Source organism: Geotrypetes seraphini, chromosome 5 (assembly GCF_902459505.1).
Source record: "Geotrypetes seraphini chromosome 5, aGeoSer1.1, whole genome shotgun sequence".
NCBI classification, from domain to species: domain Eukaryota; kingdom Metazoa; phylum Chordata; class Amphibia; order Gymnophiona; family Dermophiidae; genus Geotrypetes; species Geotrypetes seraphini.
In genome coordinates this window covers 39,318,788-39,334,251 of record NC_047088.1, presented here as the reverse complement: position 1 = coordinate 39,334,251, position 15,464 = coordinate 39,318,788, and the positions used below count along the sequence as shown (strand labels likewise).

The 15,464-nt window shown below is 45.2% G+C and overlaps 1 protein-coding gene across 3 annotated transcripts in view; it reads right to left on the bottom strand.

Annotated features, from left to right (window-relative positions):
* MCF2 (MCF.2 cell line derived transforming sequence) overlaps window positions 1-15,464 on the bottom strand; it is a 197,609-nt gene that overhangs the window by 131,421 nt on the left and 50,724 nt on the right. For 2 of the 3 annotated variants that reach the window (XM_033946324.1, XM_033946325.1), the window contains exon 4: window positions 9,347-9,437. In XM_033946324.1, the coding sequence (XP_033802215.1) occupies window positions 9,347-9,437 (91 nt within the window). Of the gene's footprint in view, window positions 1-2,234; window positions 2,393-9,346; window positions 9,438-15,464 lie in introns of those variants that run through there. The other variant, XM_033946326.1, reaches the window with a different exon arrangement.

Below are 15,464 nucleotides of genomic sequence, written 5' to 3'. Positions count from 1 at the left end.
AATAATCACACAAGTGAATTAAAGCCAGAATACCGCTCTGAGAACCCCCAAGCCAACTCCCAAAAATCAACTCAGACTTAGCTTGGATTAGATGAAAACAATTTCCTTCGATTAGACAGGAAAGTCCAAGAAATCACCACATTCAATGATCCCCTTATGGCAGGCTTCACAAAAAAGGATTTGCCTTGTGTTCACACATTTTTTATTTCCAGAATACCACTCTCAGAACTTATTGACTTTTATTGGATATGCAGCACTGATTTCAATGGGTAGAATCAAGGACTCCAAACACCACCCTGCTTTGAAATGTAACTAAAATTAGGAGTGGCCAAAAGTCTCTCTCTTGGAACTGGGTAACTTGGCAGCTCTGTAAAGATCTGGTCCTGGTGGCATCTCTATATTTTGGAATGGATGCCACCAGGACTGCTGTACCTATAAAAATCTGAGCCAGAAGCAGGAATGAAAAGGTTGAGCTAATTTGCACCTGAGAATCTGGAGACCATTACTGAATCCAGAAAGGAAGCAAGAGCTGTTGGCAATGGATTTGTACTGATTTTAAGTAGGTCTGTATCTTGTACATTCACCACCATTTTTAGGGTCGTGTCAGGTTAACCTGAATACTTACATACAGGCCAAGGGAAGGAAAAAAAAAAATTAAAACAAAACAAACCCTGCTCAAGATGAATTCCAAATACAGAGTTAGTAGAAGATTACTTTAATAATATTTCCATCTATGCTACAAGAAAACAAAACATTACTTCATTTTCATAATGACTCAAAATAATTCTGTTGCCATTTTAATGCTGTAATTAATCATGGTCTGCCCCATCAGACTTAGGAGATTCTCTTTACACAAGAGTTGGCAAGAAGGCATTAAAAGCATGTGTTTCTGAAATAGCTCAATCAGGATGAGTATTTCTCTAACCCCCCCTCCCCCCCACACATCCCTTTTACTAAGCCGTGGTAGAGGTTTCTACTGTGGCCAGGAGCGCTAAATGCTCCGACGCTGGGAAGGGGTAAAACACAGACCTGACGGACCTCGCGGATCTAAACCCGCACGGCCTTAAAAATCTGAGGCCCATGTCCGTGCCACTTGTAGTTTCTGTCTCTAACAGACCTCGATGAGATTTTAGCGCTGACGGATCCGTCTCAACATAGGGAGGGAAAAGTATTAGGATCCGTCAGCGCTAAAATCTCATCGAGGTCTGTCAGAGACAGAAACTACAAGTGGCACGGACACGGACCTCAGATTTTTAAGGCATTGCGGGTTTAGATCCGCGAGGTCCGTGTTTTACCCCTTCCCTCCAACGCTCACAGAATTCATATGAGCATTGGAGTATTTAGCACCTCTACCACGGCTTAGTAAAAGAGGGCCTAAATCTTTTGCATCAGAACAATTTCTCAGGAATTCTGTGAGGAGGTGGTGGCGAAAAGTTCTCAGCCCAACCAAGAAGAGAATGAGGCGGCTATGGTTCAATCGATGATCTGTCAAACTATAGAATTTTGTTTCTGCAAATTGACACTTAACGAAGTACGATGACACTCTTTTTCAGCTACAGTGACAAAGTAATGCTCAGAATTTAGGAAGTTGGTTGGGCTGAGAACTTTTCAGCACCCCCTTTTAATACAGAACCACACTGCTATCAGGAGACGTGTATAGTAATGTAATGTAATGTAATGTAATGTAATATAGGGATCTGAAAGTCTGGAAGAAAACCAATTGTGAAAAGAACTAAGGATAAAAGGCTGGAAATACAGGAACTTCCTCTGCTCTCCCTGGACATGCACCTGTCCTATGTTAGGGGTTAACCTAAGTAGGGCTACAAAGGTGCCATCTGGGTTGACGCCGTGCACGTGCTTTCAGGACCGCATAGGGATTACCTTCGAATGCAGTGCATTTATCATTAAAGATTATTCTTATATTGATCCAATAAAAGGTTTCAGGGCGTCAGAGGATCCATTACAACCTCACCAATAACCTTGACTTCCCACAAGAACTATTTCTGACCACCCTCTCCCGCCGGATCAGCCGTTTATTGTGTGACAACAAAAGCAATTTGTCCCGTTTGGACGCCACATTTAGAAACCCATTACAAGGCTCAGTTGGCTCTAGCCCTATTCAGCAGTTTTGTGCCATAGCACCGCGCTTGCATCAGGGCTGCAGCATCCCAGCGGTTTGGGAGGGGGGGACCTCGAGGCTGAGCTGTAGCAGAGCGCAGGCAGGGAGCCCTTACCGCATTCCTTCGGAACCTCATCACGCCTCGGGGGGGATCCGCTTCCGCCATCTCTGTGGGGGGGGGGGGTTCTTTTTTTACGCCCTCTTCCAGCCAGCGGTGCGGCGTGATTGAAATCTGATCCGCTGCTCTGTTAGGCGTTTGAAAATGGCAAGAGACAAGGCCGGCTTCACCCGCGTGGCTGACTCCATTTCCACGGCGGCGGCACTGGAGAGAGGCTCCGGTAACATACGCTAGACGGAGGATGTCTCCAACCCCCCCTCCCCCCCCATCTATTCCCTGAGGTTTGTTTTAATTTGTAGCTGACGGGTTCCCACAATTACTAATCCCGGTTCAGGGGAGCTTAGCTCATCCCCCATCTGGGATAAACGTTCCTTTCTTCCTTTGGAGGATGTTCGTTCATGTAGTTAATCCACTGTAATATTTACGGTGTCAAGATAACCGAAAGCAGGAATTTTAGGTTCACAAGTTATTAAAAAAAAAATTGAATTTAGCCTATCAGAAAACTAAACACGAGTAACTGGAAATGTCATGACAGACTTAATTACACCGTGTGTACCACATACAGATATGAAGGAATGAATGCCGAGTGTTGGGGGTTTAGTAGCTCATTCAATAAAGTGTGGAGCCCATTGACTAAATTTGTTACTGTACAATAATGATCATTTCTCTTTTCTTCTCAGATACCTTTTACACATACAGGGGAGGGGGTGGGAAATATACCTTGAAGACTAAAACTGTGTAACTTAATATTATTATGTCTTATGTTATTAATAAATGAATGAAGGGTGGGAGAAAATGATTGGCTATATGTATTATCTGTATAATTAATAGTTCAATGTATGCAGTATTTGTTGTTCGCTTATGTGTATTGCACTGTCATAGTTTGAAACTCAATAAAGATTTACAAAAAAAAAAAAAAAGAAAGTAAACTTAAACTTAATCTAGAAATGGATATCAATTTTTTTTCGTCCCAAACAGTCCCCCCCCCCAAATTTTTTTTAATTAATTTCCTTGGCTATCGTATGAAGCAAATAAATATCTGGGCATGGGGGAGGAGGAAGTGGTGCAGAACGCATGCAAACCTTAAAAGCTTGGGCTACTACAGGAACTTCTGCATTGCAGACGCTTGCAAAAAGCATCGTCTACAAAACTTATATTTAAAGGCACAAGGCTACCTTTAAAAACTATTTAATACATGCCACCTTCCATGTTGATTTGAATGACACGAGCTTTTACAGGTTTTGTTGTTTTCTCTAAAATCTCATTTTTCATAAATGCTGTAGAATCTGGCAGGGAATGGGATGTTACCTTTCTCACTCACACACATTCTCTTTGGGGGTTTTTTTTTGTCTGTCGGGCATGAACTTTGGTTACTGGTGCAGTTGCTAAATTACAAACTGATGCATTCATAAATCAGTATTGTTAAAAAGTTATAGAGACAAATTAAAGAAATGCATACGGTTGCTCTTTACTGAAATGTGTCTGAGTAATGTGTAGTAGAGGTCTGCACGGGAACGGGGATCGAGAGACTACGGGAACTCACAGCAGTCATTTCCTATTGGCGATCTGCACGGGGCAGGAGCGTAGGAAGATCGCTCCTGCCCCGAAAGCCCGCTAGACCACCAGGTAAGGCCGGGATACCGGGGGAAGGCGGGAGGGAGGCTAGGGTGGGTCAGAACGGGATATCTGCGGTATTTTCCTATTCGCATTCCGGCTCTGCCTCTATCCCCCGTGAATAACAAGGGAGATGTGTACTACTTTCTCCCTCTGTATCGCACACCAAAGGCAGGAAGCCTGTCCATGTTATACTACAGCTATTCTGGACTGCTCTGTAGCCTACTGGACTGGTATTCCTTAGCCATCCAAGGAGGAGAAGACAGGAATAGTAACCTAGAAGATACAAGACTTCCTTTCTATTTTTCCCTGCAGCATGGAGACCTCAACTCCTGAACTGGATGAGTACAAGTGAGAACATTGTGGCATTTGCTTTGTGTCTATCATCATTATCCTGTTGAAAAGTGAATCTTCTTTCCAGTCCCAGATTTATGACTCACTGGAATAGATTATTGTCCAGACTGTGTCTGTCCTTTGCGTCATCCAATCATTCCCTTGATCTTCACAAACTTCCCTAGAGATGCCAGCACCATGCATTAAAAAAGGGACGGTGTTAGTAGGGTGATGTGTTGCATTTGTTGTACCATCACCTAACCTACTTAACATCAAAACGATAATCCACACTCATCAGATCCCAAAATCTTCCTCCCTTCCACATACAGGTCATCGTTGTAGAGTACTCTTGAAATTAACGGTCAACATTTTCTCCAGTCATTTAAGAGAACTTTAGTTCTTTTTAAATCAATCTTAGGCCTCAAAGTCACCTTCCTTGACAATGTCTTAAACTCATGACTACTGACTTTGGAGGGCCTGGTGGTACTGAACGATAGATCTGATGATGGCTCAAAGATTATTCAAACGTATCAATATGTTATTGTTGCCTTTTCCTAAGTGCCGTTGACTAATTTTATCCTTGTGTTCTTAGAGCAGTTCCATGTTTGACACATTTAGACTTCTGCTTCAAATTCACTTCATAAACAGAAACAAAATGGACCCATCTAATGTTTAAAACTGTAGGAAAGTTGAGCTGTTATGATTAGTTCTAAGAACAGTAAGTCCTTACTCTGCCCAGTCTGTTTTGTAATATAACCACCATAATAACCGAAGCACAATATTTTATTTTTAATCATTTTTCAACATAAGCAATTTCTGTGGAATTGCTTTCTTCTCTCCCCTCTTCTGCCCTTCCCTTTCTGTTTTCCTCCTGAAACTGCTTGAATTAGTAGTTAATAATTGAGTTCCTGCTAACTTCTGAGCAGTCAAATAAAGTATGAAGAGCACTAGAAATGGTGGGTGTAATGTTCAAGAGGAATTATCTGGATAATGTTTATGTTTGTTAGGTTCTTGATTTATTGTCTTTCTCTGGTACAGCAAAGCAGTTTACATATCCGGAGTGGCAAATGCTCCGATGCTCATAGAATTCCTACGAACGTCAGAGTAGAATGACACGGTGACAAAATTCATCACCGTTCCTGTCCCCGTGGGGAATAATCCCATGTCATTTTCTAGTGTCTATTTCAACCTCAGTCCTTCTACACCAGCATTCTTCAAAGCAAAGCTTGAGGGTCAGTGGTTGTGGCCATTCATACTCTGATTCTTATGTGAGCCAAAGATAATGAAGCCATTGTGACATCACTGATGTGATTGGCTCTTAGGCACTGGTGGAATGAGGCATTATGACATCACAATATCTGCTCTGGATACCAGAGACTGTCATTCTGTAGTGTCTGTTTCAACCTCAGTCCTTCTACACCAGCATTCTTCAACGCAAAGCTTGTGGGTCAGTGGTTGTGGCCATTCATACTCTGATTCTTCCCTCTCTCCTTAACAAATGACATGAAGATGGTTTACCGCGGTTATCTGCGGGGACGGGAACGGTGATGAATTTTGTCACCGTGCCATTCTCTACGTCAGAGCATCTACCTCACTGACCTGCCCTAAAATTCTCTAGTGAAGCTCGATGAACGGGAGGGCTGATTTTTAAATCAACTTAATCAGCACTGTTAATGGTAGGCACCTAACTTGATAAGCACCTGCCAGAAAGTGGGCATGGCTAGGATTACCGGATGTCCGGGCTTAGCTGGACACATCCTCTTTTAGAGGACTGTCTGGGCGTCCGGATGGCTTTTCAAAACCCAGCACTTGGGCTGAGTTTTGAAAAGCTGTTGAGAGTGGGGCCGAGTCTGGAGTGCATCTGCGCATGCGCCGACGCTAGGCGGTGATGTCACATGCATACTTGTGCAATATCCTCACGGCACATCTGCACACGCACAGATTCGGCCCAATGAGACAAGGTTTGCGTGGGGCTGGGGTTGGGTGGGGGTGGAACAAGGCCATGCCAAGGGCAAGCCAGGGCTGGGCGCGGGGGCGAGGCCACGCGTCCTCATTTTCCAGATGCAAAATCTGGTGACCCTAGGCATGACTAAGGGTGGATCTTGGGAATGTTGTCCATGTAGTCATTCAAATTGGACTTAGGCCCCGGTATTTAGGCCAAGAAAAAACCATGGCATAAATAGGAGGCACCTAAGATTTTGACGCCTAAGTCCAATTTAGACACCGCTTGGTACAGTTCTGTAAACGTCGCCTAACTAAAAATTGACAGCTGCATTCCTTGGCACCCACTTTTTTTAGGTGCTGTTTATAGAATCGTGGCCTATGAGCCTGATTCTGTAGAGTGAAGGGGTAGGGAACTCCGGTCCTCGAGAGCCGTATTCCAGTCAGGTTTTCAGGATTTCCCCAATGAATATGCATTGAAAGCAGTGCATGCAAATAATATTCATTGGGGAAATCCTGAAAACCCAACTGGAATACGGCTCTCGAGGACTGGAGCTCCCTATCCCTGGTATAGTGCAACGCTGCATACACAAATCTGTACACATTGTTTAATAAACTAATCAGCATTGATAATTGGCAAATAGCAAGTAATAATTGACACTAATTAGAAGTTAGGCACACAACTTTCTATGCATATACAGTAAAGTAGTGTGTAGCAATTCTAGCGCACAAATCTCAAAACGGGGCGTGGTCAGGAGAGAAGCATGGACGGGTCATGGGCATTCCTAAAAGTTAGGTGCACTGTTATACAATACACGTGATCCATACACAACTAGGCACAAGTATTTAGGTCTGGTTTTCATTGGCTTAATTGGGTTCACCTAAATGTTACTCATGCATAGCAGCACTAAGCGTGATTCTATAAACTGTGTGTTTTAAAGAATCACGCTTAAGCGCTTTCCTTTTCAGCATCAAATTTTAGGCGTCATATATGGAATATGACCATTGCTAGCGGCAGAGAACAAACAGACAGGATGCTGTAACAACCGGATGTGGCAGGCTGTCTTGACTTTCCAGGAGAGACTAGCAGTCAGAGAGATAAGACACAAATGTATATATTCAAGGTCGTTTGCCTCACCCGATACAAATAAGGTTTGGCTTACATCAGCCAAATGCTGTGTCTAGCTCTCAGTCCCTGCTGCAGGGCCTCTCCTTTCCTCTGGGACCTCTCTCTAAGTGAATCCAGCCTGGGCAGAAATACTCTTGCCTCTCCGAGGCCTACCCCTGTGACTCAACACTGAGCGCAGGGCAATCTGGGACAAGTAGTTTTTTGTTTTTCCCCAATGGCTCAGTGCCCTCTGCCGCCCAGTGTATTGCAAACTGTGTGCCGCGAGATGCCGGCAAGGAGAAGTGCCGGCTGATTGCTTACAGGATGTACCTCTTGCGGCAAGAGGCACATCCTGTAGACAGTCAGCCATCGCCGATAACTCTTCCCCTGCTGGGGTCTCTCCTCGTATATGGATGGAGTTTGCATGGACTGTGGACAACACATACATGCATTACAGTAATCTTTGTGTATACTGAGAAATTATAGGCACGGACACAAGTGCTGATGTCCTGCAATGTAGGCACATGTTATGCCACTTACACTAGTAATTTATAAAGACCGCCCTCACTCTGACCCAATCCCAGTTCCTACTAGCACAATTTTTTTAAATGCACAGACAGTGAAACTATAGGGTTCATTTTCAAAAACACAAAGAGGCATATTTTCAAAGCACTTAGACCAAGTTCCATAGGTTATTATGTGGGTCTAAGTGCTTTGAAAATGAGACCCAAAGACGTCCAAAAATGGAATAAATCAGCACATGCACGTTTTTCTTGCCAAAACATCACAGTGCTGATTTTTGAAACCTACTTTCTGGACATCTTGCTAGGCTTCTTGTCACTGAGGGTCCAGAGTTCAAGAGGGCATGGTGAGGGCATGTCATGGGCGGGCTTAGCACTTGGACGTCTTGCAGTGAGAATGACACAGTGACAGAATTCATCACCGTCCCCGCGGATAACTGCGGGAAACCATCCCCATGTAATTCTTTAAGGAGAGAGAGAAGAATCGGAGCATGAATAGTCACAACCACTGACCCTCAAGTCTTGCATTGAAGAATGCTGATGTAGAAGAACTGAGGTTGAGATAGACACTAAAGAATGTGGTTATCTGCGGGGACGGGAATGTTCTGTCACTGTCATTCTCTAGTTTGATTATCACTGCAAGATGTCCAAGTGCTAAGCCCGCCCATAACATATCGCTGTCATTCTCTAAATCAAACCTTTCCCAAGATGTCCAGGACACAACTTAGACTTCCAGAGCTAGGCCTGTTTTAAAAGCATCTAAGTGCCAATAAGGTACCTAAACTGACCAGTTAACCACTGGAGGGATTACATAATGACCCTCCAAGCTCCCCCAGTGGTCACTGACCCCTCTTCCATCCCCCAAAGCTCTGACAGTATATACCTGTCTCTAGAACAGCAACACCAGGTATGGGAAAGCCTAGTAGAGCAGCAAGCAGGTGTCTGGAGTAACCTGATGGGCAATGCAGAGAACCATAGAGAGAAGGGACCTAGGCCCATATGCCACTCTAACCACTACATTTATGGCGGAAAGTGAGCCTTTCAAAAACTAGTATACTGCTATATAGGTGCTATCTGGAGTCATAAGGGCTATTAGGGAGGTAGACAGATGGGTATAGCAGGTTTGGGAGGAGTTTTGAAGGGGTCACCATACATTATGAAGGGGTTATGGTGAAATGTATACCTGACACCCTTTATGTGAAGTACACAGCAGTGTCCTCAAAGGTGTCCCATTGCTCTGCTGACATGTCTGTGTGGCCAGTGTAGTATAGATGGTGGCCCCACCTACGTCCAAATGGCTTGGGTGTGGACATTTAGAATTTGGATGCTTTTGCATTCAAAAATAGCCAAAAAAGTTAGTAATCCTAAGCTTGGACATCCTGACAGCCATGGACCATCTTTTGAAGAAAAAAAAAAAAAAAAGAAGGATGTTTTTGGCATCTGAATTATGAACATACTTCTCAGGACAACCAAATTGGACTTAGACTAACTATTAAAATTGGCCCTTGAATGCTGACTGACCACTGGTGGACATATAACTTAATTTACATATCAGACCAAACATGTTTAAATCCAAATAAATTGCAAATTACCGCCAATCTCTGAAGAGTCATCTTGACAGACGTCCAAGTATCCAATCTTCTGTCCAGTATGAGGATAAATTTGACATCACACTCGTACTGACTGAGAAAGAAGAAACAACTGAAATTGGAAGTAACTTTGAGGGGTGTCCCACAATGATCACAACTACTGCTACAGGCAGGACTGCCATTGGGGGGTGGTGGCAAACAGGGCAGCCACCCTGGGCCCCACAGCTTCAGGGGGCCTTGTGGCCCAGCACCTTTCACCCAGCATAGCCTGACATAGGCAGTTTTAAGCTTTTTTTTTCTCTCTCTCTCCTGCTCCCAGTAATTCAACGGTGCTCGCTAACCTAACTCAATTGTTGCCGGCAAGACATCTCAGCAATTGAAAAGAGCTGCCCCAGGGCCTCAGTCTTCCCCATGATGTGTCCTGCCTCCTCAGATTCAACTTCCTGTTCCATGTAGACAGGATACATCAAACTGCTGGAGTGGGAGGGAGAAACAAATGCTGGATTTGCAGGTGAAAGGAAGGTACAACTAAGTGCTGCTCTGCTGGACCAGTAGGGAGGGACAGGCAGGGAGAGGTATGGATGTTGGACCAACTTGGAGGCGGAGGGAACTAAAGTGACTTGCTGACTGATTAGAGGAAAAAAGGGGAAAATATGCTGGATGGAAGAAAGGGAAGACACACTAGAGGCATACTGAAAGGGGGATGAGAGAGTGAGATATCCTGTCCCTAGGGTGGGGCTGGGAATAAGGGAAGAGAGAGGGGGCAGACAGTGAGACAGTTTAAAGATGCTAGGTATGGAGGGAGAAGAGATAGGGATACAGTGGGTCAACAATGAATGGGAGGTGGGGGAAATAGGGACATAGGGAAGCAATGCTGATCACAGGAGTGGACAGGGACAAAGAGAGAAATGATGGACAGGGCAAGACAAAGATACAGAGGGGAAACTGATGAATATAACAGCTAGATCAGGTCACTTTGGAGGCAGATGCTGAAACTGGAGGAAGGAAAGGGATAAAGACACATAAGGATGTAGGAGGCAGCCAATCAGAGTTCCTGCCACAGGAAATGATTTTCATAGACCCAAAGATGAGGGGAACGGGAGAGAAATGCTGTGTTGTGGAGAAGAGTAAGAGATGCCAGGCTATAGGGCCCCTGCAGATATTTTAAGCTTGTTGTGGGAGGAGGGGATGAGAGAGATGGGAAAATGCTGTATCAGAGATGGGGGAAGAAATGATGGGGCCAGATACAGGGGGTGGGAAGACAGATGATGAATAATGGGAGGGAGGGAAGATGAAAGGAGGAATATTGGATGCAGGGGTGGCAGGGAGGATAAGAGAGATGCTGAATGGGAGCAAAATCAGCAAGCAAGAGCGATGTTGATCCTAAGGATGGGAAGGAGGAAAGAGAGAGAGAGAAATGTTGGACTTGGGGAAGGGAAAGAGATATGTTGGATAAAGGGGCAGGAGTGAGGAAGAACAGCAGGAAAGAGAAGGAGCAGTGTTGGATGGGGGTGGAAAAGGAGCGATGTAGGACCATGGTAGGGGGAGAGGGAAGAGAGATGGGCAGGAAGATGGTGAAGGGAAAGGGACAAGGAGATATTAGGCCATGAAGTGAGAGAGGAGATGCTGAGCTGCAAGAAGGGAGGGATAGGAGATACTGGAAATAGTAGACTTATTTGGGAGAGGTCAAGAGGCAAGGCGATGAGTGATAGGTGGATAGTGAATATAAAGGTAGTAATGTGGTCATGAAGAGTAGATGAAATATAACAAGGAATAGAAGGCTGGGGAAGGACTGAGATGTAAAATGGAGAGCTAGAGCCTGAGAGAAAGAGATGGAAAATTGAAAAGTAAAAAGAAAGTTGAGTGGGTGAAATACTGGTGGAAAAGAACAGAAAAGAAAATGAAGGAATAAATAACTAAAAAGGACTGATTAGTATATCAGAGACAAGAGTAGTGAGAGAATGAAACAAGACAGGGGAGATGAGAAAAGCTAAATGAATACCAACCAATGGAAAGAGAATTATCAGAAGACACAGAAAGGCAGAAGAAACAAACTAGGACTACGATAGAAAGAATAAAATGCCCAGACAACAAATGTAGATAATAGGTATTTTATTTTGAATTTACCTTTTGGATATGTGCATCGCAGGTCTCTGTATTGTGTTCAGTCACACAGCCAGACAGCTGATAGAGGGGGGGAGGGGGAGGGCTGAGCCCAAAGTGAGTAGGCACCAAATTTTCTCCATGACCCTGCCCCTATGCAAAATATAAATACCCAATCTGGCAGGGATCCCCATGCCCCCACCAGTCAGTTTGGCAGCTATAGTAAAGGAGATGGCTAACTTTGGTGGGACCTGGACGCAGGACCCCCTATGACTGTGCCACAGTACAAAAAAAATGCACTTCTGTGTTTATTTCTCCAGTGTTACAATACTTACTGAGTTTAATTTCTTGGGGCTCCAAGTCCAATTTTGGTCTTTATATTTCTATTTGCAGTCCTTTGTTCTGTATTTGGTGAAGAACTGTCTCTGTTATGTGTGTGAAGAAGTCATCTAATTTAAAATTGTTTTATGTGTGGTAATAATAACAGATGGGGAAATCAGGGGGGGGGGGGTGAGAGGCAGGGAGCAGAGAGATCTGAGGCCCCTCCTTAATTTCTGCCCTGGGACCCAGAAAGTCTAAAACCAGCCCTGCCTACAGGCCCCTTCAGAAGTTACTCCTCCCCGAAAACTGATGTCAGGATTTGTTTCTCGTTATTCTAATGCAGGACAAACTTCGCCACTCAAAATATCCATAATGAATATGCATCTGTTACATTTGCATACACCACCTCCATTTTATGCAAATCTCTCATCACTGGCCTAATGAGGGTGGGAGGCAACCGGGGCAGTGGTGTTCCCCTTGTCCTCTTCTCTGCCTCCCCCCGCTCCTTCCCCCCCCCCCCGCACCTCCTTCTTTTCCTTTCCCCCATACCTGGTTAGCTTCCCCGGCGCGAGCAACATCTTCAACTTGCTGCCTGTGCTGGCGTTGGTTCTCCCTCTGACATCACTTTCTAGTTGTGGAGCCCAGAAGTAACATCAGAGGGGAACATCGAGGCCGGTGCAAGCAGCAGGTTGGAGTTGCCGTTCGTGTCAATGAAGAGCTAGAAGGGGGAAGTGGAGGCACGCACGTGGCAGGGAAAGAATGAGAAGCAGTGGGGAGACAGAGAGGTGCTGGCGTCCCCACCGAAATGGCACCTGGGGTGGACCATCCCCCACCCTTACTACTCCACCGTCTTTCATGCATATTCATCATGGCTATCTTCAAAATCTGACTGGCAAAGTGTGTCCTAAGGACTGGCTTGAGAACCACTGTTCTAATCACACAAACCCCAATTTAAACCTTTTTTGCTACGGTAACAGAAGGCTCTAGTTCAGGGGACCAGAAGCCAGTTGAGTTTTCAAGATATCCCTAATAAACAGACGGTAGACGTTGTGCTTCCTGTTTGTGAGCTGGTTGGTGTTGAACCCTGGGTTCCTGCTCGAGTCATGCTAGTTTTACTGGATACGGTGAAACGTTGGTGAGCCTCGCAAGTACAGCTCCTGAAGACGCCAAGTCCTGTGTGGGGCTGTATGCATTGTCCTTTAAAGTGATGGAAGGTTGAGAAGAAAGAGAGGAGCAGCAGGTGGTGACTGAGGAGTTCTCATGGACGGCAATTATTGCCACACAGTGGTTGTGCTGTTTTGAAACTTTCTGACTGACACCTCTCTTTTTGAATTGATGTCCGTTGAGCTAAAATCCTTTATTGGATAATATACAACAGTAATTGTGGCTAGACAGAATGCTGCTATTGGTTGTGTGAGTGTGAATGGTGTGAGAGTTTTAAGTTTAAGTTTATTAGGATTTTATATACCGCCTATCAAGGTTTTCTAAGCGGTTTTACAATCAGGTACTCAAGCATTTTCCCTATCTGTCCCGGTGGGCTCACAATCTATCTAACGTACCTGGGGCTATGGAGGATTAAGTGACTTGCCCAGGGTCACAAGGAGCAGTGCGGGGTTTGAACCCACAACCCCAGGGTGCTGAGGCTGTAGCTTTAACCACTGCGCCACACAGGGAAGAGAGGTTCACAAATTGAAAATATGTATAAACTGTTAATAATTATGTGATATTTATAATTGAGTTGTGATACAGGGAGTTTGATGTTGTTTAGGTCATTAAAAGAATTAAAAATAAAAAAAAACTTTCTAGTAACAATAAATAGCTGAATCATTTGTTTGAGTAATAAATATGCATGAGAGAGTTTTACATATTATAGAAGTGACAGACACACAAAACTATCTCATACTCATTGGGGATATCTTGAAAACCCGACTGGCTGATGGGTCCCCCAACGGGTTGCCTGATTTCTTCTATTAAAAGAGGATACCTGGCCCTGCCCTGCTCCATCCCACCTTCATCTCTGCTTTTTTACACCCCCTCACCCTGCCCCCCACACAAATCTCCCCGAAATCGAGACTGCGTCTGGAGGGCATCTGCGCATGTGTAGACGCCATCCAGACGCAGCCCTAAGATTGGGGACTTCCAAAACCCAGATAAAATGCCAGGTTTTGGAAATCCCTCCGAGTATCCGGAGAGTCCTCTAAAAAGAGGATGTGTCCGGGTTCTCCCGGATGTCTGGTATGCTCTAGATCAGTGGCTCCCAACCAATGTTCCCTCTAAGCTGAGCGCATGAGTGATCCCCCACACTATTTTCATTGGCAGCGCTCATAATATTTCTTGTGTCGCTCACTAAAATACGCAGTGGGCGCGAATGGAATCGAGCGCGGGCGGAGGTGAGAGGAAGCGGCGGCGGCGGCTCAGGTCAAGCGCCGGCGCGGCACTGCGAAAGGGGATGGAAGCGGCGCAAGTCCGGCCCTTGTCGTTCTCTTCGGGCGACGCCGTGCCTGCGCGTCCTCCTCGGAGCCTTGTTTTTTCCATCCGCCGCTTCACACCGCCGCCTGAAATGTTTTTTGAAACTTCGGTCTGCCCTGCTCGCCTTAGTGTATTTTAAGTTGAAAGATGCAGCGGCGGCTCCTCTCAAGATCCCCGACTGCATCGGACTTCCGACGCAGGTGGGGATTGTGAGAGGAGCCGCTGCCACGTCTTTCAGCTTAAAAATACACTAAGGCAAGGTAAGGAGCAGGGCAAACCGAAGAACAGCATGAACATACCAGTAAGGCTGGGGACTTGCGCGTGCGCACTCCTGCGGCCACGGACCTACACCTCACAGAACACGCAGATAGGAGTGCACATGTGCGCCTGCTCATAAATTTGTGGAGTATGTAACTTGTCGCTCATGCATATTTTTTTTTGCACACACCTCATCAATCTTAGAGGGAACATTGCTCCCAACCCTGTCCTGGAGGACCACCAGCCAGTCAGGTTTTCTGGATAGTCCTAATGAATATACAAGAGAGAGAGTTGCATGCAAATCTGCCCCATGCATATTCATTAGGGCTATCCTGATAATCTGACTGGCTGGTGGTCCTCCAGGACAGGGTTGGGAACCACTGCTCTAGATCACAAGGGAGAGTTGCATATAATGGAGGTGACAGGCATGCAAATCTGCTCCATGCATATTCATTAGGGCGATCCTGAAAATCTGACTGGCTGGTGGTCCTCCAGGACAGGGTTGGGAACCACTGCTCTAGATCACAAGGGACAGGCAGAGCTGCAAGTACAAGTGCAGATCAGCTGTTTTAAAACAATGAGTTCCCAAAACATACTGTACCCACTTGTGGACCACAGCAGTAGCCCTTATGTCTGCAGCTATCATCTTTATGTAGGTACATTTTCCAACCTGGATGCTTTAGGCAAATTTATCCTCTAAATATACAGCAAAAACTGTTACATTTGTAAGACATTTTGAACCATGTCTGGAAGGAAAGAGCGGCCTCGTGGTCAGAACTGCAGCCTCAGCACCCTGAGCTTGTGAATTCAATCCCAGCCTGCTCCCTGTGACTCTGGGCAAGTCGCTTTGCCTTACATTGCCCCTGGTACCACAATTAGATTGTAAGTCTGCCAGGACAGATAGGGACAATATTTAAGAGTATCTGATTACTATTCAATGTACTGTAAACCACTTTGGATGAATCTCTTC